This window comes from Leuciscus leuciscus (assembly GCF_965113295.1).
Source record: "Leuciscus leuciscus genome assembly, chromosome: 3".
NCBI classification, from domain to species: domain Eukaryota; kingdom Metazoa; phylum Chordata; class Actinopteri; order Cypriniformes; family Leuciscidae; genus Leuciscus; species Leuciscus leuciscus.
The window spans coordinates 40,563,748-40,590,496 of record NC_138727.1 but is presented as its reverse complement, the minus strand read 5'-3'; the positions used below and the strand labels follow the sequence as shown (position 1 = coordinate 40,590,496).

The 26,749-nt window shown below is 37.1% G+C and overlaps 1 protein-coding gene across 1 annotated transcript; it reads left to right on the top strand.

The window, feature by feature from the left end:
* The first annotated feature begins 4,913 nt into the window (after window positions 1-4,913).
* On the top strand, window positions 4,914-26,725 carry slc43a1b (solute carrier family 43 member 1b). The gene is made up of 15 exons (XM_082164876.1): window positions 4,914-5,164; window positions 13,981-14,138; window positions 14,270-14,456; window positions 14,668-14,723; window positions 14,955-15,031; window positions 18,156-18,248; window positions 18,354-18,487; window positions 19,933-20,072; window positions 20,146-20,292; window positions 20,545-20,580; window positions 21,666-21,798; window positions 21,890-22,019; window positions 23,610-23,683; window positions 25,272-25,395; window positions 25,486-26,725. Exons 2-15 carry the CDS (start codon window positions 13,985-13,987, stop codon window positions 25,657-25,659), a joined length of 1,659 nt encoding a protein of 552 aa, XP_082021002.1. The 5' UTR covers window positions 4,914-5,164; window positions 13,981-13,984; the 3' UTR covers window positions 25,660-26,725.
* The last annotated feature ends 24 nt before the right edge of the window (window positions 26,726-26,749 follow it).

Sequence of the window (26,749 nt, the reverse complement as noted above, 5' to 3'; positions counted from 1 at the left end):
TTGGACACTTAGATTGCTCTCTCTAGTAATAATTATCCCCAAGTATTTTACAGATGTTTTTATCGGTATGTTACATAAAGAGTCTAGTTCGCTGCCATGAATTGCAAATAACTCACATTTATTTAAGTTTAAGTGTAGGCCTGATGCTTTGGATAACAGATTAATAAATTGGATGGCTTTATCGATTTGATATTGGTCCTTTAAAAAGATCACTGTATCATCGGCTAATTGACTAATACCAATTTGTTTTCCAAACACACTCAATTTGTCAAAGTCGCTGTTTTTATCTATCAAAATAGCAACCATTTCTACCACCAAGACAAATAGGAAAGGTGATATGGGACAACCTTGTCTTATTCCTCGTGAAATATTAAATCTTTGGGATGTTCCAAATGACAGTGAGATATTTATATTTATGTCTTTATATAACATTTTTATAAAAGAAATACATTTATTGCCAAAACCAAACTTTTCGAGGGAGTTAAATATGAAATTATGTTCAGTCGTATCAAATGCTTTCTTGAAATCTAAAAAAAGTATATAGCCTATCCGTCATCCTCAATCCATTCGCTATAATCCAAAATATCTAAGATTAATCTGATGTTAAAAATATTTGGGAACTTTTGGGATATTGTAAGTACACAACTGCAGGAAATATATCACACTCTGCGTTTAAATGCCTTGCTGCGCCCTCTTCCGGCATCAGACTGTCAGGCTGGCGCTGTCGTCCTCACACTGCTATGACGTATGGTTCTGCTGTAAAAATGAATTTTTTTAACTAGGCTACTGGTGACGTTATTGATTGGGCAAGATCGTGCTGCTTTAGACCAGTTCATTCGAGGATGTTTTAAAATCAAGCCCCAAGGTAATTGTGCTGTCTTGTTACTTGTTTGATATTTAAAGCTAAAATATGTTCGATTTTTGTAATAAAATATCCAAAAATCACTTGCACAGTGTGATATATTTCCTGCAGTTGTGTACTTAGAATATCCCAAAAGTTCCCTTTGAATTTAAACCTGGCTAGTGTCTTCTGCTGGTTAGATCAGCATTAAAGAACTATATCAACTGCTAAACAACAAATTGGAGATTAAAATAATAGCAGATTTGTCTCAATGTTATAAACACTTAAACCTTAGATGGAAAATTAACTTCAGTATGAAATTTATGTTTGAAATGGTTAAATAGGCCTAATTGTTCAGCGATATCTTCCAAAGATTTTTTAATTTTGGCGCAATTTTTTATCTTTATAAAGGCATAGTGTTGATATGGCAACTATAAATACACTAAGTTTGGTCATGCTGGCATGTGTGAAAATATTTCAAACGTGTTACATCTAACCCCACGTTGTGTCCCGCTAACCCCTATTATTGAGAGCTTTCTGTCCCTCCATTGACAGCCTAAGCAACTACCACTTTCAAGCCCCAGAAAGGAAGTAAAGACATCATAAAAGTATTCCATGTGACTCCAGTGATTTAACCTACATTTTATGAAGCGACATAGTACAAAAAAACATAATTTTCCGCCTTCATGACAGCACCACAGTGAATGTGTCTTGCGTGTGTTGTTGATACGAGAGCAGACGTTGTTGCGTGAACGCGCGTTGGAGATTACAGTTTTTCTGATTTGCTAAAACACTAAACCCCATTCTCTGAAAATTCTCAATAGCCTAAACCAATTTGTCAAATAAATCACATTACAGTAATCAAATTCATGTGGTTACAACACTGTTTGCAAATCTCATGCACTCTTTTTGCAAAACTCTAAACACATTCTCACGAACTAAAACACATTTCGCACTGTGATACACTTATGATTCAAAACGCTAAACACAGGCTGGCAAAAGTTAAACACAACTACAACACCGTGTCAAAGTAACGACTCAAAATTGTTCATACTAATGATGTGACCAAACCTAATACAAGTCAGTTCAGAGCGCCAAAATTTACTCAAAATGTTGCACTGAATGTTGATACCAACAATGGATGGAAACAATATAAGAGGGAGAGGAGGAAAGAGTTTATGTATAAAAGGTGGTGAACAAGGAGGAAGAGGATGCGGATGAGAAAGAACAAGGTGTGAAGAATGTTATCAAGGCTGGATCTGGCACACCAGAGGGTTTTTCCCTTTGCCTGCAGAGATGAAATTGTCTCTGATGTGAACTAAGTCCTCCGACTGGACTCAGCATGAAGACATGGCAGTTGCACAACTCTTCTGAGTGTACTATCACATGCTTTTCATTTACAGTTTTTTACTGTAACCTTTTGTGTAAATTTATGATTTCTATACCCTCGCCACTGGACCTTGTACCAAATTAATTAATTATTTGTGTGATTTGCAGTATCCGGAGAAAGTTAAAACTATTTGGTAGATAAAAAAAAAACTCACTACAGCCAGTTACAGTTTTTCTGAATTGCTAAAACACTAAACCCCATTCCCTGAACCAAATTCTCAATAGTCTAAACCAATTTGTCGAATAAATTGAATCGAATGATTCAAAACGCTAGGTAGTTAAAACACTGTTTGCAAATCTCATGAACTCTTTTTTCAAAACCTTAAACACATTCTTACTTACTAAAACACATTTTGCAATGTGATGCGCTTATGTTTCAAAATGCTAAACACACACTGTAAAAAATTAATCATGAGTCTTGTAATTTTCATTAAAAAAATTGAGGTGATCATTAAAAATATTATGTATATTTTATAAAGAAAATTGTGGTTCAGTGTTTTATTGAAAATATTGAGAACATTTCACTAATAACACCAAGAGATGCATTTTCCTATTTTTTTAAGGAAACATACACAATTTTAAGGCTTGAATTGAGGAACTGATAAACCTCATAAAATTAAGGAAAAGGGGCTACCTATTTATTTTAAGAGAATTAGCTCATTTATGCTGTTTTATTTAGAGACACCATTGTTTGTTCCCAGCATGCTTTGCACATGGCTGGAAATGGAGAGTAAATCTTGAAATTAAGTGTTATTTCATGTGTTTTTGAGTAAAGGGAAACATCTGTTCATGTTTAAAGGGATAGTTCACTTTGAAATTAAATTTTGGTATGTTTTAGCTTACCTCAGGGGCATCCAAGATGTAGATATATACACTAGATGTCGCCTTGGCTACAGTTTCGTTCCAATGAACTGCCGTAGCCAAGGCGACTTCTATTGTATATATCTATACCCGCCCGCGCTCTCAGATCACTTGGACGTGGCTGTGTATAAGAGGTAAAAACTATATAAATACTGTTCGTTTTCTCACACAAACCGCTCGTTTCGTGTCTTAGGCCATCAATGTGTACTTACGATGGGGAATTGTTTAATTTGGACGATGGGGAATTGTTTTAATTTGGACTCTGTGCTTGCTCTTTGAGACAGTGACCATAGACCTGCATTATATGACTGACAGACAAGAACGGTTTGACCTAAAAATATAAAAATTGAAACTACTGCGGAAACAAAGACACCTACATCTTGGATGCCCTTGAGGTAAGCTAAAACATACCAACATTTAATTTCAAAGTGAACTATCCCATTAATGTCCAGGTATGTTTGACATTTGAAAGAGTTTCTATTATGTTAAAGTTTTAATCGTTACCATTGTGCAGAAGAGTAGGACTTATGGTAAGGTTGTGAATAACTGCATTTTTGTAATATTCTGAAGCATGTTGTTTTAAACATGTATCAATAACTCTGCTAATGATAGTGCAGTAACAAGTTTGATTCTGTCTGTCTTAGCAGCATACAGTGTTTTTATAAAACAATATATCTCAAAGTTAAATATAAACAGGTCATATCCATTCACTTGACTTCACACAAAGTTTGAGAATAAAAAATACTTCAAATAAAAAAGCACATTTCACTAAAAATTTGTAATTCATTATGTCATAGACTAAATAAATTAGGGCATTTTACATGATTTATTCAGGTAGATTCCATGAATGAAACCAAGCTTTAACTACTCAAAAATATTATGTGTAGGCTAATATTGTTACCATAATTTTTTTAAGTAAATAGCTGTAACATTTTTTACAGTGCAAGAAAGTTAAACACAACTACAACACAGTTGTCATCGTTTACACACAACGAAGAGGATGAGTAAGAGGAGGTGAACAAGCAGGAAGAGGAAGAGGACGAGAAAGAGCAAGGTGTGGAGAATGTTGTCAAGGCTGGATCTGCTTTAGGGGTTTTCCCTTTGCCTACAGAGATGACATTGTCTGAGATGTGGAGAAACTCCTCAGGCCGGACCAACATGAAGACATGATGCTGAAGCAGAATAAATCTCTCTCACTGACCTTGGTTTTGCAGTTGCACAACTCTTTTTTTTTATTTATTTTTTTACTGTAACCCTTTTGGCTTTTGCAGTTGGGTCACGGCATTCGATAGGCCTACTATTCAATATTCAGTACAATACTGTACTTGGTGTGGATACAGTATACAATATATTCACCTTACTACCGTAAGTTGTCATTACTATACTTTTTTACGTAATTGCAAAATTTGTTTACTTTGTTACAATATACTTTTTTTTTCTGTAACTGCATGCTTTGGATTCTGTGTTCTCCATTTTTTGAATGTATTGTCTATGATCTGTAGCTAGTGTTTAATATTTTGACTCGCTGACGCTGTGTGTATGCATTGTTTGATTTTGAGCACAGATACAGTGGTTTTGAGGCAATTGTTTGATTTTGCCAGAGGAGTCAGAGGTTCTGTGAATGTGGTTTGAAAATTTAGTTTTGTGTTTAAGGTTTTGAGAAAGTGAGCGATGGGTTCAAAAAATGTGTTTTAGCAATTCAGAAAAACTGTAAATAAAGTTTGGGCGGTGAAGGCCACACGAGGGCGCCGCTGACACTGCGAATGATCAGGCTTCTACACTAACAATCAGTCTTGTGTGCTCTCTCGGAAACATCCATAAATTGAGTTTTCGTTTGGAAAGGTTGGGAGGAGGGTCAATGCCGGGAGCCATTTATAGACAAAAAGAGCAGGGAGAGAGAAAGAGCGTAAGAAACTTGACATATCCTTTTTAGTTTGTACAAACGTGCAAGTACAACCTGGAGTGCACGAACAGAAAAACGCAAAATTATAGCACCACGGTTTGGAAAGGATATCAGCACTGAGGAAAACCAGACATATGCCATTGCTATAAATAACAGTACATAACACAGTGGTAAGTTTACTCTCTCCGTGCTTCCAAGATGTCAAGTTGATAAGTCAATGCTCAGTTTTTGCAAAACATAAAAAAGAGAGATTTGTACATAACTGACAACAATTTATTTTCTCGTTAACAGTTAATTTTCTAAGGTGTGTGTATACTTTTGTGGCATACGAAAACTTTGCATAAGAAACTAAATTGACTGCTTTAGCTCATTGTTTTTTTTAATTATTTTGAATTGTGCATTTGAAATTATATATTTTAGCAATCAGATTGTGTTGAGGGTCGTGCGTATTCTCATTTTATGACATTTATTTAACATAGCATATCAAATTACACAATCCAGTGCAATAATGAACATTACAATAGGCTATAGTTTATTAATTATGACCTTTTACAACTGATATAGGCAATCTCAAGTGCGCGCGGTGTTTTTTCCGTTAGGAAACTGAAGTGCGCACGCGACATTTCTTCCAGTGAGCTGAGCACGCGGTAGAAACTGCAGCCAGTGTGAAGGAAACAGCTGTTTGCGTGTGTGCGTGTGTGTGTGTGTGTGGTCCTGTCTTGGTAAACCCTATGGGGACAAAATGTCCCCACGAGGATGGCAATACCAGAAATCTTTGATCTTGTGGGGAGATTTTGGTCCCCATGAGGAAAAGTGCATAAATCACATTAGATTGTTTTTTTTGAAAATGTAAAAATACAGAAAGTTTTCTGTGATGGTTGTGTTAAGGGGATAGAATATCCAGATTTTACAGTATAAAAACATTGTCTATGGAAAGTCCCCATAAAACATGGAAACCCAAAGTGTGTGTGTGTGTGTGACAGAGAGAGAGAGAGAGAGAGAGAGTTGAGTCATTGCTTTGGGAAGGCTGCTTTTGACCTTTTGAGATTCAGTTCATCTTGTCTTCTTGAGTGGAAGCATTTCTTCATAAATCGCCCCAGCTAACAAAAGTAATGTTTTGCTATGTTCATACTGTATTCTTTCAAAGTTCTGAGAACGATCACTGTTAGCTGGGGTTGCACAAGTTAAACTTTTTAACCCTTGTGCATCAATTTAAAAAAGTTACACATAAGTGCATAGTGGACAAAAATGTCTGTCAAAAAACTGTCATAAGAATTTGAAGCTTGGGAGCACAGACTTAAGTTTGGTCACGTTTTGAAGAAGACTCATGGCAGATTATTGCTGAAGTAAAAAAATTATAATAAGTAAATCCAAAATGAAGTTATAAAGGTTCAAGTTTATGAAAATTATTTATGAACATTATTTTATATATAATATATATTTTATGAAACAAGTTGAACCCTAAAACGGCTAGAAAATCAAAGCCATAAATCTAAATAAGTTGTGTTCTAAATTTGAGGTTGATATCTCAAAAAATGAGCTTTCGGTAAGAGTTTGTTTGGGCGCAGTAACAGATTTTTCCCTTTGGATGCCAGCAAAACTCCACTGGTGCACACAGTGATTGGATTTGTTATTTGCAGTTTTTCTCTCTCTATATTACAAACACACACATGTACACACACACATATTTTTATAAAACATACCAACCCACCCACACAATTATCGTTGCATAATTTATCCAATTGGCTCTACAATATGCCGAAGCAGAAAACAGGAAAAAGTGAGTATTTGCTTTATAGGCCAAACCTGAAAAAATGGCACCATCTGGTAAAAAATAGTAAAAATAAAAAATTTTAAGCCTTGCCAACGGAATGAAAGCCTCTGAACAAAGATTGCATCATTTTATAGTTAAATGGCCCTGGGATTAAAAATTGCAGTTTTAATGGGTTTCAATGGGGACATTTTTTTATCCAAAAGGCGCTGAGAGGAAGTACTTTGTGTACCTAGTGCAAAATAGATTTTTTTTAAGGAAATGGCGGAGAAATAGTAAAATCGACAAAAAATACACACCTGTGCCAAATTTTATGCAGTTAGCATTAACACAGGCAAAGTAAAAAAAATAAAATAAAAAAAAACACTGAAAAAGAAGGCTGTTAATTAGGAAAACACTTTTGTACGGAGCCCCTAAAGGGACATTGTGATGGAAAAAATGGGAGATGGGAGAGAAGAAAAAAATTCATTCAGTAGCAAAGAATTACAAAGTTTCTTGGGTGAACGTAAGAACAAGTTAAACTTTTTAATTGTTAATTAGGAAAAAACTTTTGTACGGAGCCCCTAAAGGGACATTGTGATGGAAAAAATATGAGATGGGAGAAAAAAATATTCATTCAGTCGCAAAGAATTAAAAAGTTTCATGGGTGAACGTAAGCATTTTGTAAGCAAATACAGAGTTTCTCATATTTTTTTTAGTTAGTAGTATTGCTGTCCTGTATAAAAACATTGTGTTAAAAGAACATTTTATATATTTAGTAATCCCAGAGCAAGCATGGAAAATCTGAGAAACCCTTTTACAGTGTGCACCAGGGAAATAAAATATTTGTATTCAAGGTCAAGACTATAAATTACAACAAGAATACAGATAATATGTGCTTCTCATCAACAGTGAGCGAGTCATATTTTGATTCAGTTGATAGATTCGGTGTGTTCATTCAGTAAAGGATTCGTCAGACTGATTCAACCCGGTATCTCCTGAGTTTGTTGCTAGTATGTGGTTCCAAATTCAGCAACTGACTCATGCTAATGGTTTGAATCAGAACAGGTCACACTTTATGTAAAGCGGAGCAGGAATCACTGCTTGGTTCTGCAACATATTTGTGGTGTTTCATGTCAAAAAAGATATGTAAATAAATACAAGTTACAGCATCAATTAACTTGTTCAGAATTTTCTTGACTCATAATTTCTTTTTACTAAAACAATTGAAAATGCAACTTTTTGTCTGTAGATGTGCTGTATATCAGTAAAATGTGCATGCTTAAGATATTTTAAAAGGCATTAACTCTTAACAGGGAACAAATGCCTTTTCTGTTTGAATGGAACTCAATGAAGGATACATTTTAGTACGCCGAACAAACATTTGTTGAGAAACAGTTCATAATTTAATAAATTGACTGTCTTCTATTCTTCAATAAATATATTTTTGTTGTTGTTTACATTTAGACTTGGAGATTATCACAAAAAAATTGTTTCATAAGATGAAGATTTATTTTATTTTTTTTGACACTACTGTTAAAATACTGCTCATGCTAATGGTAATGATTTGGTTTGGATATATTGTACAACAGGATCCAAGTTCATATAAGTGTTACACCAATGATTATTCTATGTGTTGGTGAAATCAGATAAGATGCTCATGGTGTGCCATGAAGGTCTGTGACTATTTCTGGTGTCAACAGGTCAGGGGGTGTGTTGACATGTGCTCGATGGATAATAAAAATACTTCAGCCTCTTTTATCCATGTGATGAGGACAAGTATAAAAAGCTGAGTTCAGATTCAGAACATAAACATATAAATCACATGTAAACTCGCAGATTGCAATGATTTGGGAGACAGACACTTGAACTTCGTCCTAAATCGCAGTCTCCCATTTAATTTTGCAAGATCGACGTGTGCTGTTCAAGAATGTGCTGAACAAAGAGGACAAGTACTGATATAAACTTGTAACAGTTCTGTTTCTCATGGGCTTTTCCCCCCGAATTCTTCTAATTTCTGCTGTTCACATACAAGTAATAGTGAATGAACTAGTCTTGTGACCCGTTTTCTAATTTAATTGTCAATGAGTGCTGGTTCTTGGTGCGAAAAGGTGTTTATTCATATTGCTTGAATTCACATTTGTGTTCTTCAGTTCACATTCTGGCATGAATGAGTCTAAGATGCAGGCTGTTTATTTTAATGAATGTTTTGTGTTTGTTTTATGTAAAACTTTGGGCAAGTAGGGTCTAAAAGTGTAGATCACTAAAGACTTGGACAAAAGTGTAAAATTGGGTGTAACTCATACAGGTACACTCAATAAAGTTTAGATAAATTTGTTCTCATCTTGTACAGTATGTATGGTCTAATTCATTTTGTTATGCCTACTAAATGCAAAAAATGTAAAGGATTAATATGGATTTGAACTGTTGGCCTTTTACTAAACATTTGCACATTGATTTTTCTGGAATACAATAAGAAAAAAGGAATTATGTTTACTTTAAGCATTAAGTACATTAACTACATGTGGACGATGTTAGATTAAACCATCTCTTTAGTGTCTGATTGGATCTAGATTTATTCCTCCACTTACAGAAAAGGAAATGAAAATTATTCATGTACTTAGTCCCAAAGCAGATGCAAATTAAGTAAACTTCCATTTTACGAATTTAAACTTATGGTATATGCAGCTCCATTTCCAGAAAAGTTGGGACTTTTAGTAAAATACAGTAAAATCAAGAATCTGTGATTTGTTAATTCTCTTGAACCTTTTATTTAATTGACAAAAGTACAAAGAAAAGATTTCCAAAGTTCTCACTGACCAACTTAATTGCACTTTGTAAATATAAACAAATTTAGATTTTGATGGCTGCAACACACTCCAGAAATGTTGGGACAGAGGCAAGTGAAAAGATTACAGAATATACAAGTTAAACTGTTTTGAAACAGTCCACAATTAGCAGGTGAATTGTTAATAGGTGAAGGTATCATGATTGGCTGTAAAATAAGCTTCTCTGTCTTTGCTTTCATGACTCATCACTTTGTTCCAAATATCATGAGAGAATTGTCAAACAATGCAAAAATCACATTTCTCAATGTAAGATTGCAAAGAATTGATGTCTTTCACCTTCTACCATACATAATATTGTGAAAAGATTCAGGGAATCCAGAGAACTCTCAGTACATGTAGGACAAGGCAGTAAACCTCTGTTGAATGTGCTTGACCTTTTAACCCTCAGATGGCACTGCTTGAGAAACCGTCATGCTACTGTGTTAAATACAGCCACATGTGCTTGGGAGTACTTTGGAAAACCATTGTCACTTAACAGTCTGCATCAAGAAATGCAACTTGAATCTCTGTTATGCAAGGAGAAAGCTATACATCAGTTCCCTTTCGTGGTCACTACGAGTTACGTCGTGATGACGAATGGGGTTTCGCTTAGAAAGCCTCTCACCTTCGAGAATACAAAACAAGCCAATGGCAAGAAAATGCCATGGGTCTGCGGAATTTGCATAGCGTAACTCTTCCCCACCTCGTGGGTATATAAGGAAGTACGCTGGCAACATGCAGTTATGTTTTCGCTTCGGAGCCAAGAGTTTTCTTCACTCCCACAAGCCATTCTGAATTTTCTTCACTCTACGAGACGAGCGGCTCTTGTTGGTGCGACGTGTTGGTGCGACGGCGCGTTCCAGCGAAATCGCATTGCCTGCTGCTGGTCTGTGCAGTGATCTGCCGACAGTGTGTGTGCTTCTCCCTGGGTGCTCCAGCACTCTGCTGAGCTTTTTCCTCTCTCTAAAAGAGCTGCACGCGGCACGTCTTTTTCAAGATGGCTCGCCCATGTGTTTTCTGGATGTGGGTGCGTGATTCATCTGCCTAATGGTCACGAGCGCTGTTTGGCATGTTGGGCTTAATCACGCTCGGCAGCGCTCGTGGATGAGTCATGTTTTCTTTGCGGGAACATGACCATCGCAATGTTTAGATCGAGACTCAATGATTAAATTTATCTCTTCCTCGAGAGGGGATACTTTGGCTGGTGGCCAAGGTGATCTGAGGGTTAGGGTGTGGCACAATAACCGACGAGACATTCCTCAGGCCACGCCCCCCTCCACATCGCAAACCGTGGAGCTTCCGTAGGTGCCTGGTTCCTCTCGGGGATCCAGTGTTTTCAGTGTAGACCTGAACTGTGCAGCCGACGAGCTTTCACGGCTTCAGCCTCTTCCTGGAGAATGGAGACTCCATCACCAGTCGGTTCAGCTGATTTGGGAACAGTTCGGACACACACAGGTAGATCACACACACTGTCACAGACCCTGTGCAAGATCAGTGAGGACGAGGAGCAGATCATATTGGTTGCGCCTCATTGGCCCACCCAGACCTGGTTCTCCAAACTAGTATTCCTCGCGACAGCACCTCCCTAGCCAATTCCTCTGAGGAAGGACCTCCTTTCCCAGAGACGGGGCACCCTATGGCACCCTCGTCCCGATCTTTGGAACCTCCACGTGTGGCTCCTGGACGGGACGAGGTAGGTTGAGTACCCTACCACCAGCGGTAGCATCGTTCACGAGACATGCCTACGCGTTGAAGTGGAACCTCTTCCTGCACGACCTGGTCATCAGGTTCCTGAGAGGAGCAAGGAGATTGAATCCTCCTCGCCCTCCTCTCGTACCCTTTTGGGACCTCTCAGTGGTTTTAACTGCCCTGCAGAGTGCTCCCTTTGAGCCTCTGCAATCATTGGAGCTTAAGTTCCTGTCAATGAAGACAGCGCTCCTGGTTGCACTGGCCTCCATCAAGAGGGTATTTTCCGTTGACGAAGCGTGCCTGGAATTCGGGCCGGCTTACTCTCACGTGATCCTGAGACCCCGGCCTGGATACGTGCCCAAGGTTCCGACCACTCCCTTTCGAGACCAGGTGGTGGACCTGAAAGCGCTGCCCTTGGAGGAGGCAGACCCAGCCTTGGCACTGCTCTGTCCAGTACGCGCCCTCCGTGCCTACGTAGACAGAACGCAGTGTTTCAGGACCTCAGACCAGCTCTTTGTCTGTTATGGTGGGAAGCTGAAGGGAAAGGCTCTCTCCAAGCAAGGTTGTCTCACTGGATAGTGGACACCATTGCTTTGGCATACCAGCAGCAAGGTCGACCATGCCCCCTTGGTGTGAAGGCACACTACACCCGGAGTGTGGCTTCCTCTTGGGCTCTAGCGCATGGCGCCCCGCTAACAGACATCTGCAGAGCTGCAGGCTGGGCGACACCTAACACATTCGTGAGATTCTACAATCTTCGAATGGAGCCAGTATCCTCTCATGTACTCGCTTCAACCAGCCGGTACTAGGATCTGCTCAGGTGTCTTCGCTTGCTCGCCATTCCACTCCGCGGACTGGATACGTGCGATATTTCCTCAGGTGAGCCTCCCAGAGAAGCCCTGAGTTCCTCCAGCGCTGTTGACGTCAACGCCAGAATTATGCCACCGGCAGCTTTCACGTTGGCGAGGTGACACCATGTGCATGGTTCCCCCTCTGGGCGACCCCAACATGTGTATTTCCACTGTAAGCCTCTCTGAGCATGTGTCTTTCCCTTGGCAAGCCACCTTGCCACCCCTGGGGTTGAAACATTCCACCCCAGTGTTCTCCATATGCAGCCCGCTCGCGGGTCATATGTGAATTCTGTAAGAACCCCCCCTTCAGGCAGGCAATAATTGCATATTTCCACTGAGATATGCTTCCCAGTGTACCTTGGTATTCCTGTGTTAAGTAGGAGTCCTTCGTCCGTGCCAGTATCACGACAGGGAGCTCAGACTTACGCAGGGTACTGGAAGACAGCCGAGGTGGCATGATTAGACTGGGAACCCGATTCGTCGTCACAACGTAACGCGTAGTGACCACGAAAGGGAACGTCTCGGTTACGTACGTAACGTGATGTGATGTTACGTCTCCCCGCCACTTCTGCTGTAACGCTGTAACGCCGGAGTTCAGTCTCGGCTCCTCAGCAAGAAAACATATCTGCATGTTACTTCCTTAAATACCCTCGAGGTGGGGTGGAGTTTTGTATTCTCGAAGGTGAGAGGCTTTCTAAGCGAAACCCCATTCGATGTCACGATGTAACGTCTCCTTTCCCTTCTCAGGGAACGAGGGTTACATACGTAACCGAGACGTTCTTTGCAGAGATGCTGCCGAGTTCTCTTGGCCCAAGCTCATCTCAGATGGTCTTAAACACAGTGGAAATGTGTGCTGTGGTCAGATGAGTCCATGCTTCAGCTTGTTTTTGGAAAAAACAGATATCAAGTTCTCAGTCCCAAAGATAAAAGGACCATCCAAACTTTCTTCAGCAACAGGTAAAAAAAACAAACATCTGACATGATTTGGAAGTGCATCAGTGCAAATGTCATGGGTGACTTGCATGTGGTAATGGTAATGGTAATGGTAATGGTAATATCTTTATTGTCCACCGAGGTGGAAAATTGTCTTTGGCTCACCAGACATTCAAATAAATATATAGACAATAATAAGAAACAGAGACATAAAAGAGACAGATCACATTCCATAAAAAATGAATAAATAATCACATTTCATACTATAATCATTTGGATTATTAGTTACTGGCAGAGTTGAGAATTTTAACAGCATTTGGAATAAAAGACCTCTTAAACACATTTTTATTTGCTAGAGGAATTCTATAGCGTCTGTGAAGGTACAACTGATGTGGAGGCATATATTAGGATTGTACAGAGACATAAACTGCCTTCAGGGTGACATCCTGGGAAGCAAGACAATGCCAGGCCTCATTCTGCACATGCTAAAATGGAGGGATTTCTAGACACTCTACACTGTAGAGTGGATGTGCCTGACTGCCTGCCTGCAGTCCAGATCTGTTTCTTATTGAAAATCTATGGCCCATCATAAAAAGGAGAATCAGACAACGACGAACACAGACTGTTGAGCAGCTGACCTGTATCAGGCGAGATTGGGCAAAAATTCCATGCAACAATCAGTATTCTCAGTTTTCCAAATGATTTAAAAGTGTAATTAAAATGAAAGGTGATGTGACAGTTAAATAAAGGTTAAAGAGAATGATTTTATTGCATTTTACAAAAATGAAACTTTTCTGGAAATGGACTACTTGTAATGAAAGTAGTGTTCAAATGTCGAACACTTAAGGATGGTCCTGTTCTTAATGTACAGTACTGAATTGTTGTATTCAAATCATGTGAACTCTTGAAATCATGTGGTTTGTTTAATTCTCCAGTGCAATGGCCCCGTCACTCTCGCAGGCCTACAGGAGGCGCTGGTGGATGGCTGTCACGTCAATCATAGAAAACCTGCTCTTCTCTGCCGTATTGTTGGGTTGGGGTTCCCTTCTTATCATGCTGAAGAATGAGGGCTTCTACTCACACCTGTGTTCAGGTACATGATTAGAACACATCCACACTGACAGGCATAGTCTTACTCTGAGTTGTTACTAGCATGTATAGGAAACAGCAACATGCAGAGCTTTAAAGTATTTGACTTTCTATTTCTTCCTCTGATACTATTAGAAAATGTCACAGAGAGTCACGCTAATGCGAGTTTGACGGAGCGGCCGGTTTGGCTGAGCTGTATTGAACAGGAGGAGGTTCTGAATCTGGGCTTTACGATTGGCTCGTTCATCATCAGCGCAGCCACTCTGCCACTAGGTGTCCTGATGGACAAGTTTGGGCCACGTCCAATCAGATTGTTTGGCAGGTGAGAGACATACAGCTATCAGTATAAAACTTGAAAAGTTCCTCAAAACTAATGCTGAATGTTGGCTTGACTTTAAGTTTGAAGGTGTTCATCTGCAGCGCGTCTGCTGCATGTGAACATGAAATTATATAGTATATGAATATCCATCACTCTTGCCCTGTAACCCACATCATGGTCACTTCCTTCAATTCTGTTTTTATGACTCTTGTAGTTCATGTTTTGCATTGTCCATGGCTTTGATTGCAGTCGCATCTTATGATCCAAAAGGTCAGTATGTAGTAATGCTTATTTATGCTTATTTTATTGTTAGATGAACATTCAGAACCAACGTATAATGCACATAAACATATACCATAGAAATAATAATTTTTCATATATATATATGTATATGTGTGTGTGTGTATTGCTAAATAATTTCACAGGTCTATAATTAGTGATTCTGTATTTTTAATGTTTTATAACTAAGTAATATAAGCATTGTTTCTTGTTTTCCCTCAGTGTTATCAGCTCTCATATTTATTGCTGTCTCCATGAATGGGTTTGGAGGAATCTGTCTAACCTTCACTTCACTAACAGTAAGACACATTCACACATGTTCACATAGATAAAAAAAAACAAAAAAACATAATAGACTGACTAAATAGACACAAAACTTACAGCAATCTTACATCAATTCAGTTCTTATACTGTACATACCCAAGATAATTATTGTAATGATAACTATGCAAAGTTGCCATTCGAGCTGTTCTATATTCTGAGGCCGAGTTTGAATGTGTTTGGGTACATTATTATATCATGAACACTGTTTGTTAGTGGGTGGTGATCATGTTGACACTTGACTCTCTATTGGTGTTTAAATGTATATATGTGTCTTTATACACAACCGGTCAAAAGTTTAGAATAATTAAGACTTTTTAATGTTCTTGAAAGAAGTCTCTTATGCTCAACAAGGCTGCATTAAAAAAAAATTATAATACAGCAAAAATACAGTAAAAAACAGCAATATTGTGAAATACTGTATTATTACAATTTAAAAGAATGTTTTCTATTTTAATATATTAATGTATTCAGCAAATCTGAATTTTCAGCATCATTACTCCAGTCTTCAGTGTCACACGATCCTTCAGATCTAATATTTTGATCTGGTCTTAAGAAACATTTCCTATTACTATCAATGTTGAAATCAGTTTTACTGCTAAATTTTTTTGTGTGTAAACTCTTCTTCTCTGATTCTTTGATGAATAGAAAGTTAAAAAGAACAGCATTTATTTGATATATAAATTTTTTGAGTGTCTTTACTTTAACTTTTGATCTATTTAATGCATCCTTGCTGAATAAAAGTATTAATTTCTTTAAAAAAAAACTTTGCAAGTATTAAAAACTATTTTTTTAAAAATTAAGCAGCTGTTATTAACTGATTGATAATAATAAGAAATGTTTATTGAGCAGCAAATCAGCATATTAGAATGGTTTCTGAAGGATCATGTGACACTGAAGACTGCAGTAAGGAATACATTACATTTTAAAATATTTTTAGATATAAAAAGTTTTTAAATTGTAATATTTTACAATATTGCTCTTTTACTGTCAAATAATCAAAAAATTATTGGTGAGCATAAGAGACTTGTGTAAGCTGAAATGTAAGTATGAAGCTTTTTGGCTACACTTACTTTAAGTTGCTATTAAACATATGAATACTTCTCCTCATTACACACTATCAAAACACATGTTTGTTGTATTTCTTGATCTACATGTCTTTTGCTGATAACTTCAGCACGCATTGCAGCACGCACATGTTTTCCATCCCCTCACTCTACATTTTGGCATGCTGGTCAGCCAATCACAGCACAGATCTGACTTCACGCCCTCAACTCCGCCAAGCCTACCTTCTCTCAACACATTAACAACCACTGTCCTTGCTTTCTTTCACGCGCTTGTGTCCCCCTTGTTTTTACCATACCAAAAACAGCTGTGCAAAACAAATCTTCCGTAACCTACCACATATAAATGGACCAGACATTTATTATAAGAATGAATCTAGATTATATTTTGTAATTCACTTCATGCATGTGGGTATTTGTTCCCATTTTACTTCCATATAATACAATGTAGTTCTGAGTACAACAGCATATTCAACAAGCAAAAATGTATGACGGGAAATGATTTGAGAGTGAAAAGAGTTTGTTTCTTGGTAGCTTTGTAAAACTGTGTGTGTGACTTGTAAATGTGCCAGATTATTTGGCAATTAGATCATTTTGTCTTATAGACATGCAAACATTGCCACAATGTTCCCTTCTAGCTTATCAACCTCACTGAACTCTTCCACCCACCTCTCTCTGTCCCATATCCTCTCTCTCTGTGATCTTTGTGAATTTACTGCTGGCATGTCCTGGCTGTCAAATTTCATAGTTTCATAATGGCACACACACGCACACACACACACACACACACACACACACACACACACACACACACACACACACACACACACACACACACACACACACACACACACACACACACACACACACACACACACACACAGTCAGATACTCCTATTCAAACTGAGACAAACACAAACGAGTGGCATGGCAAGAGGCTGTCAATGAGAAACAGTTAATTACCAGCTCTTAAAAATAACCCTACTATTTCAGCATATAAATAGTCAGTAGAAATGAAATACTTACAGGAAGCTGACATGTCCTTCAGTGTTGCATGCTACTGTATACTCCATCTGAAACTAATTAAACAGCACTTTGCTTCTTTGTTTCTATTATACATTCAGATTTTATGACCTCATATTAATTGAACAAGATTCAGGTCTTTAAGTTCAATTCAGGACGCACATGTGTGTGTGTGTGTGTGTGTGTGTTTGTTTATCTGATTGGCGTGTTAGAGCGTTGTTGGCACAGCAGCACAGGAATAACATTTAGGTCAGCATTTTATTATGGCTGTTGCTACCTGTGCTTCATAATACCCACACATTTATTATGATATACTAAGTGAATCAAATAAATCAGGGGACTTTTGATTTAAATTTAGAAAGAAAGATTGGCAGAATGGTTGATAAATAACAAATGACTGCAGCACGCTTGGAAACATTTATGCCATAATATCTTTTATTAAATCACTCTTGTAATTGTGTACACATTTATTTATTTATTTATTCATATTCAATAATTATAATAATAATAATAATAAATACATAAAATAATCTGATAAAATTAAATATAATTGTGTTTTATAATATATAATTATATTTACCATTTATATATAACTATTAAATAAAATAATAATAAAAATGTATTTATTTATTTGTTTGTTTGTTTGTTTATTTATTTAATGTACCACACATAATTATATATTAAATATAATTATATATAATAAATACATTTAAATAATAAAAAATAAATTGCATAGCATATCAATTATTTATTTTTTATGTACAAATTATCATCAAACTTTTATTTCTACTTGTATCTTGTGTCTACTTGTATAAGCAGTAGCAAACACCCACATAAACAGTGGAAATCTTGAGATGTACAGAGAGGTGCTGTTAGTCTTCACATGTTGCGTAGCTAAACGCTGTTTCAAATTTCTAGCTCATAATGCTCTCTAGTGGCAGCAGACAAACACTACAGTTTGAATACATATTAGTACATTCATTTATGATTCTCTCTTCTTGATTGATTTTCCCAGTTGCCGAATATGTTTGGAAATGTGCGCTCTACGATTCTTTCTCTCATGATTGGCTCCTATGCCTCCTCTGCTGTCACCTTCCCAGGAGTCAAGGTACAAACAACACTTGAACAGCAGAAATACAAAGCATTTAGACATTATGCTCAAAGACTTTTCTCCTGCAACACAGCATTTGAACCAACATGTCTTGTCCTTTAGCTGATCTATGATGTGGGCGTATCATTCTCTGTGATCTTCTGGATGTGGGCAGGGTTCGCCTGCTTCGTCTTCCTCAACTGCTTTATTAATTGGCCGGGAGAATCTTTTCCTGCCCCTGAGGACATCAGATACATGTCAGTACTTGTCTAATACATACACTATATGCCTAATGCCCAAAAATATGAAGACATCTAAAGATCACACCTATGTGTTATTTTAACAGTTTAATTGGTTACACTTTATTTGACAGTACTTATGTGTACTTACAGTGTAGTTACCCAAGAAAGTACTTGTAATATAAGGTAACTACATGGGTTAAAGTTAGTTTTAGGGGTAGGTTCAGGGTTAGTACCTAGTTATTACCCAGTTATTGTAATTGCTATAAGTACATAGTATGTACATGGGGAACAGTATTGTAAATAAAGTGCTACCGTTTAATTTCATTTCATAATGTGTGTATATATTACCATTCGAAGTTTGGAGTCAGTTAGATTTGTTTTAAAGAAATTGATACTTTTATTCAGCAAGGATGTATTAAATTGATCAATAGTGACAGTAAAGACTTTTATAATGTTACAAAAGGTTTCTATAAAAAAAAAAAAACTTTTAAACTTTTTAAAACTTTCTTTTAAACTTTCTATTCATCAGAGAATCCTGGAAAAGACCAAATCAGTATATAGAACAGAAGAATGTATACAACATCTAGAGTCAAAGCAAAATTTATTCAGACACCTTCAACATTTCTCACATTATCACAGTTTATTCGCTATAGTTTAAAAAATGGTAATAAAATATGACAAGAACTCAGAGTTGTCAAGTCAGTTGATATTTCACTGGTTTTGGCCATCGTTCTGTTAGACTGTCTCACAAATGAATTAGGTTGAATAGCTGTCAGCTGTTAAATTTAAGTACAAAATTAGATAATAGCAATTTAGGTCAACCAGTTACCAAGCAATGCTTCATTTTGTTCAGTCTGTGGTGTAAAAAGGTCGCATTCGCAATTAAAGAAAAAACACTTAAGCAAAACATGGTCAGGTCCAAAATTCGCATCCGAAATTTTCGCACGTTAAAAAATAAATACGACCTCATGTTATGTCAATCAGGCTTACACACTGCCTCCGAAACTTTCGTCCATCATAAAAAAATTCTGATTCGGATTTTCGCCGTTTTTCGCATCCGTAGCAAGCATTTTGAATGGTGTTTTGACAATTCAAGCCACCGAATCATGAATATAAGAAAACACATATGAAAATTTCTGACTCAGTGTGCAAGGGCCTTAAAGGTAATGTGAGACCTCATAACGTGAGGTCGTATTTATTTTTTAACGTGCGAAAATTTCGGATGCGAATTTCGGATCTACATTTTACTGGTATGAATAATTTTTTGTGTATAATATGTCAGAGTTTACTTTATTTTGCTATCCTCACTTACATAAATGAATATTGTCCTGCACCCACTAGTATTAAAATAGCAAAAATTAGATCTGGTTTCTGAATAATTTTTGATTTGACTGTATATATTAGCAACACAAAATATAAATAATTGTGTCTATTATTGAAAAATTTCTTTTATTTCATAGTACAATGGACAAGTTGAGAGGTAAGGTAGTGGACGATGAGATGACTGACACTGATGTGAGTCTTAAAGAGCAAGAGGTGACCAAAAAACTGCCTTCTACTGATGAAGCACTCAGCGATGGAACAGTAGCAGAGAACCAGGGTAAGTCTCACAAACACTCTCTACAAAGAATTATGAAATTGATAATAAAATAATCCTGTTTGTGGGACCGCAGGATCCCCTCCCTTTCGTCGCTCCGTGTGCTCACCGATTTTCCTGTGGAGTATCATCACGATGGCGATGACCCAGCTCCGTGTCATTTTTTTCATGGGTGCCATGAATAAGATGTTGGAGTTCCTGGTTACCCATGGTGACCCTAACCGTGAGCATCAGCTAAATATTTGAGTCATTTGTTTTAATGAAATTGAAAAATGTGAAATAAACAGATATGCTCTTTTATATGTGTTTATGTAACTTTGCTCAAGAGCAGATGGGTAAATGTAATTAGCAAAAGCTTACAGACGTATGCTATAGTTTTGCAGAAGCATGTGTTAGTGGGTGGGTGTTTGGAAGTGGGTAGTAAACATAGTTTTATATTTCACTGTTTTCCGCCACCTGTTTGTGTCTGTTTTAGCCTCAGAGGAGTTGGAGAAGGAGGCAGAGGACCAAGGTAAGAAAAATCCTGTTATTTTCTCCTAAACAAGATACGTTTCTTTTGGTTTAGGAACAAACAGTGGCCCTACAAAGAATTTGGACACTTACGACACACTTAATGTATGAATGATTTTGCACTAGTAGATGATAAAATATCAAACCAGATAGTAATTACTTTTGAAGGACACTTTTCAAGTGAAACATAAAAAAAAAAAAAAAGTTTGTTGACCTTGATACCAGTTGATAAAAGTTTCAAAATGGCTCAGAAAAAGTTAAATTATTTCTGAGAAAAGATCTAGTATCATTTATTTGGTTTAATACATTGATGACTAATGCAATGTGTCAGTAAAAGTATCAGCGAGTATAATACCAGTATTTTATGGAGACCTTATTCCGGGATTCAAAGAGCTTATGTGTGTGTGTGTGTGTGTGTGTGTGTGTGTGTGTGTGTGTGTGTTTGTTTGTGTGTGTTCATGTTTTCCTATCTCGATGGGGACTTCAACCTGAATGCACACCGACTCATGGGGACTCGTGTCTCCGTGGGGACCTAAATTGAGGTCAAGCTAATCATATAGAATGAGTTTATTTTTACTACGGAGTCTACGGAGAGTCCCCAAATAAATAGTGAACCAGACATGTGTTTTTTTGTGTGTGTGTGTTTGTTTTTGTGTGTTAGTTTGTGTGTGTGTGTGTGTGTGTGTGTGTGTGTGTTTGTTTGTTTGTTTGTTGGTGTATGTGTTTGTGTGTGTGTGTGTGTGTGTGTGTGTGTGTGTGTGTGTGTGTGTGTGTGTGTGTGTGTGTGTGTGTGTGTGTGTGTGTGTGTGTTTGACAAAATGTCCCCACAAAGGTGGCAATATCCAAAATCCTTGTCCTTGTGGGCAATTATTTTGGTCGACATGAGGAAAACAGCTTATAAATCATACTAAGTGATGTTTAAAAAAAAAAAAAAAAAAATGTAGAAAGTTTTCTAAGATGGCTAGGTTTAGAGGTTGGTTTAGAGTTTGGGGATAGAGTATACAGTTTGTACAGAATAAAAATCATTACGTCTTTGGAAAGTCGCCACAAAACATGGAAACCCAACATGTGTGTGTGTGTTTTTAGTGAGTCTCTACTCGTCCATCTTTGGCACTCTTCAGCTGCTCTGCCTGATGTCCTGTCCTCTGATTGGCTACATCATGGACTGGAGAATGAAGGAATGTGAGGACGTGGTAAACTCAGCTGAGGGAGAAAAAAGGTGAGGGTGGAGAAAAAGAAGGAGTGAAATGTTGAATTATTTGTATGTGTCAGTTATATGGTTACATTTTCCCTGTCATTGTTTTCTTCAGTCCATCTGGGCCTCCAAAGAGGGACAGAAAGATCCAAAAACTCACTAACGCCATCAGAGCTTTCATCTTTACTAATATACTGCTTGTCATCTTTGGCATCATCTCCCTCATAGACAATCTACCCATACAGGTTAGACAAATTTGTCACAAATTTGCTTATTTGTTTAGAAATATTATTTATTTTATATTAAAGGTGCTCTAAGCGATCCCGGGAGTCCTAACTTCTTGTTGACATTCGAATTGTTGTCAAACAAAACGGAGGCTAGCTAGACGGAGGCTCCTCCTCATCCCGTCTCCTCCCTCCTCCCCTCCCTTCCGGCATAAAGGAAAGTCAAAATAGTCACTACAAACAAAGTTAAGTTTTACTGATACTTCATTCAATGTGTAATGTCGCCAAGTTAGATAAATGCTTTTATATATTGCAGAACAGAATGCAGAAAAAGAGAAACATTATCTTAATCGTTTCGCCACCTGAGGTTATAACTATAACTATAGCTCCCATACAAGGACGCAATAATAGCAAGATAACGTTAGCTTCGCGTTTCCCAGTGAGCATAAACAACGGCGTAAACAAATTTAGTCAAAGTTGTCAATAGCCTATAAATGAACATTCAAATTCATAACAAACAGTGGATGAAAATAACCATTCACACAAATTGTCGCCCTACTGTGAATTTGCTTGATCATTTACAATAGAGATTGATCGCTAGCTGCTAGAAACATACATGTTGTATTCACCAAAGTTAACGCTGACTGCATAGTTCTAGCTAATTCTGCATAGTTCTACTGCATAGTTCTAGCTGGAGCACTGTTTGTTGTGTTTCGTGGTGCGGGTGAGCCCAGTTTGTTTTTGTTGCCGTTTGTGGAGCCTGTGGTGTCTAGAGAGACCGCGTTTTTTTACAGTGTGTTCAGAGGACAGGCAGCTAGCGGATAGTGAGGAGATGTTTGCTGTATGTGACAAAAAATGTTTGGGCCTAAAAAACGCGTCGCATCACTTAGAGCACCTTTAATATTATTTATATCATTTAATTACTTTGTGTAATTATTTTATACATGTTATTTCATTATTTTATATAATTTATATAACCTAGAGAATATTATTTAATTTCAGATTTTATATATTTTTTAATATATAATTTAAATATTCATATATAACTTTGCACATAATATAATTTATATATATATAATTTTAATAGATTTACACTCATATACAGAATTTCAATGTGGTTTAATTTATTTTGATTAATATATTGATATCTATTGGATTGTATCAGTGAATATAATATCAGTATTGGCAACATTATTCTGGGAAGTGCTTTAATTGCACATTTTATATATTTAATATAATTTATATAATAAATGTTAATAAATAACAAAATGTTAAGTTCAAATTGTATATACAGTATTTTGTATAATTTATGTAATCATATTTAAATTAAATTTAATTTAATTTAATTTAATTTAATTTAATTTAATTTAATTTAATTTAATTTAATTTAATTTAATTTAATTTAATTTAATTTAATTTAATTCTTTTTCAAAATCCTAAATCTTTCTCTAGATTTCTGGGTTTAAATTCCATTTCAACTTTTTTTTGGACCCCAGATTTTCAGTGTGGCCTATGATATTTTTGACCATGCTGCAAAACAATTATTTTCATCAGCTCCTCAAAGCAACATGAGAAATGTAATGACTGTTGTTATTATTATATTTGTTACAGGTGGTGTCTTTTATTCTTCACACTGCAGTTCGAGGTTTTATTCACTCCTGCTGTGGAGGACTCTATGCTGCTGTGTGAGTTTTACTTATCAAAATCCACTTGATTTTTGAGCCGCTTAAAGGTGAAACTACCTGAACACAGCAAACAAGAGATGAGAGAAAATAATAATTTGAATCAGTGTTAATTTAGTATCACTAGTACTAATAAAATTTTTTTCTTATTTTGAATTAGATTTTATTTTTTATATTTTCTGTTATATTTTCTGTTGTGTATTTTTTTGTCATTTTTATAATTTTCTTTGAATATATATATATATATATATATACACTCACCTAAAGGATTATTAGGAACACCTGTTCAATTTCTCATTAATGCAATTATCTAATCAACCAATCACATGGCAGTTGCTTCAATGCATTTAGGGGTGTGGTCCTGGTCAAGACAATCTCCTGAACTCCAAACTGAATGTCAGAATGGGAAAGAAAGGTGATTTAAGCAATTTTGAGCATGGCATGGTTGTTGGTGCCAGACGGGCCGGTCTGAGTATTTCACAATCTGCTCAGTTACAGGGATTTTCACCCACAACCATTTCTAGGGTTTACAAAGAATGGTGTGAAAAGGGAAAAACATCCAGTATGCGGCAGTCCTGTGGGCGAAAATGCCTTGTTGATGCTAGAGGTCAGAGGAGAATGGGCCGACTGATTCAAGCTGATAGAAGAGCAACTTTGACTGAAATAACCACTCGTTACAACCGAGGTATGCAGCAAAGCATTTGTGAAGCCACAACAAGCACAATCTTGAGGTGGATGGGCTACAACAGCAGAAGACCCCACCGGGTACCACTCATCTCCACTACAAATAGGAAAAAGAGGCTACAATTTGCACGAGCTCACCAAAATTGGACAGTTGAAGACTGGAAAAATGTTGCCTGGTCTGTTGAGTCTCGATTTCTGTTGAGACATTCAGATGGTAGAGTCAGAATTTGGCGTAAACAGAATGAGAACATGGATCCATCATGCCTTGTTACCACTGTGCAGGCTGGTGGTGGTGGTGTAATGGTGTGGGGGATGTTTTCTTGGCACACTTTAGGCCCCTTAGTGCCAATTGGGCATCGTTTAAATGCCACGGCCTACCTGAGCATTGTTTCTGACCATGTCCATCCCTTTATGACCACCATGTATCCATCCTCTGATGGCTACTTCCAGCAGGATAATGCACCATGTCACAAAGCTTGAATCATTTCAAATTGGTTTCTTGAACATGACAATGAGTTCCCTGTACTAAAATGGCCCCCACAGTCACCAGATCTCAACCCAATAGAGCATCTTTGGGATGTGGTGGAACGGGAGCTTCGTGCCCTGGATGTGCATCCCACAAATCTCCATCAACTGCAAGATGCTATCCTATCAATATGGGCCAACATTTCTAAAGAATGCTTTCAGCACCTTGTTGAATCAATGCCACGTAGAATTAAGGCAGTTCTGAAGGCGAAAGGGAGTCAAACACAGTATTAGTATGGTCTTCCTAATAATCCTTTAGGTGAGTGTATATATAGCTATAGTTTTTGTTAAGTTTTAGGTTGTATTTTTTAAAACTTACTGTCAAAATATGTACAATATTTGCTATTTGTTTTATCTTCAAGCTGTTTATTTGTGTATTTAGCTATCCAACCAATCACTTTGGCACTCTGACGGGCTTGCAGTCCATGGTTAGTGCTGTGTTTGCCCTCCTGCAACAACCACTCTTCATGTGGATGTTGGGACCATTGAAGGGCGATCCTTACTGGGTGAGACACCATTCATGTGTGTGACAAATATGTACAGTATATGTATACAGTATACCAAAGTACCAAACATGACACTTTTTGAATTAACAGATCAACTTGGGCCTGCTTCTGTTCTCATTGGTTGGATTCTTGCTGCCAGGATACCTCTTCTACCATCGGAGACATCTTATAAAGGAGAAGGCAGCGCGCGATAGTCTATCACAGAGCGTCAGCCTCAACTCAACAACCGATTCTTCAAAATACCAAACCAACGGGAACGTCTGAGCTGGAAAACGTTTATTAGTGAGATGTATTTGAATTATAGACCTAAATTATGAAAGTTATTGTTCCATTGCTTTTCAGAAACTGCATTATTAGGCTTCCTGTTCAGTCGCTGTAGTGACCTGACAAATATAAAACTGTTTCAAAAATCAAGCGAAAGTGCAATTTAAAGTATCAGCCAAGGCTTTGACTGTGTGACTGGGCAGGACGCATTTTCAAGGCTTTTATCATCACTCTCTCTACGTTGTTGACTTGTAGTGCAAATTGACAGACACAATGAAAGGATGCCACACTTAGCATTTTGTTGGTGAGACTTTTAAGTCTTTTAAGGATAAGTATCACAACCACATTTACAGTATTTTTGTGGTTGCACCAAACATTAACAAATTATGCTAGGGCCTAAAATATGTCGTCTGGCTGCGGAAACACTGTTTTCTTCATTATTATTACATTGACACTTTGAAATGTCCAGGAAAATGGTAGTAAAACAACAAGGAGGGGTTGAATGTCGAGAGTCAGTATGAAATCAAAATCTACTTTTTTAATACTTGTTCGCAGTGTTATTGTGCATAATTTATCAGTGCATGTTATACCAAAGACAATCATTTTGTGTTTAATAATCTTGCTGAGATACTTTCAGAAGGAAACTTGACCTTCATGTCTCATTCAAAGAGCCTCTGTCTTTGTAAAGGTTTCACAATTGACTGTAAACTCGTATTCTACCATGATATATGATCATCATCAGTATGTATGTGCAGGTCACAGACATATTCAAATTCACTAGTACGAAGTCACTATTTATTAAATAATGTTTGTCATTTAGTGGAATTTTGCTGTATGGGTAAAAATAATGTCCCATTAAGACTCAGGGCAGGTAAACGAGGCAGGGTTTCATGTAACTCTCACTTTACCTTGACATGGATCATTTTCATTTTAAACCTGTGTTCTTGAGTGGATCTTTTCATTGCAGGTTCTCAATAGCTTTTTATCCAACCCCACTCTCACTAAACCTGATGGACATTCAGCTTTATGTGACAACTGGTAAATAAAAATGAGTGTTTTTATTGCAGATGCCGGTATTGCACTATATTAT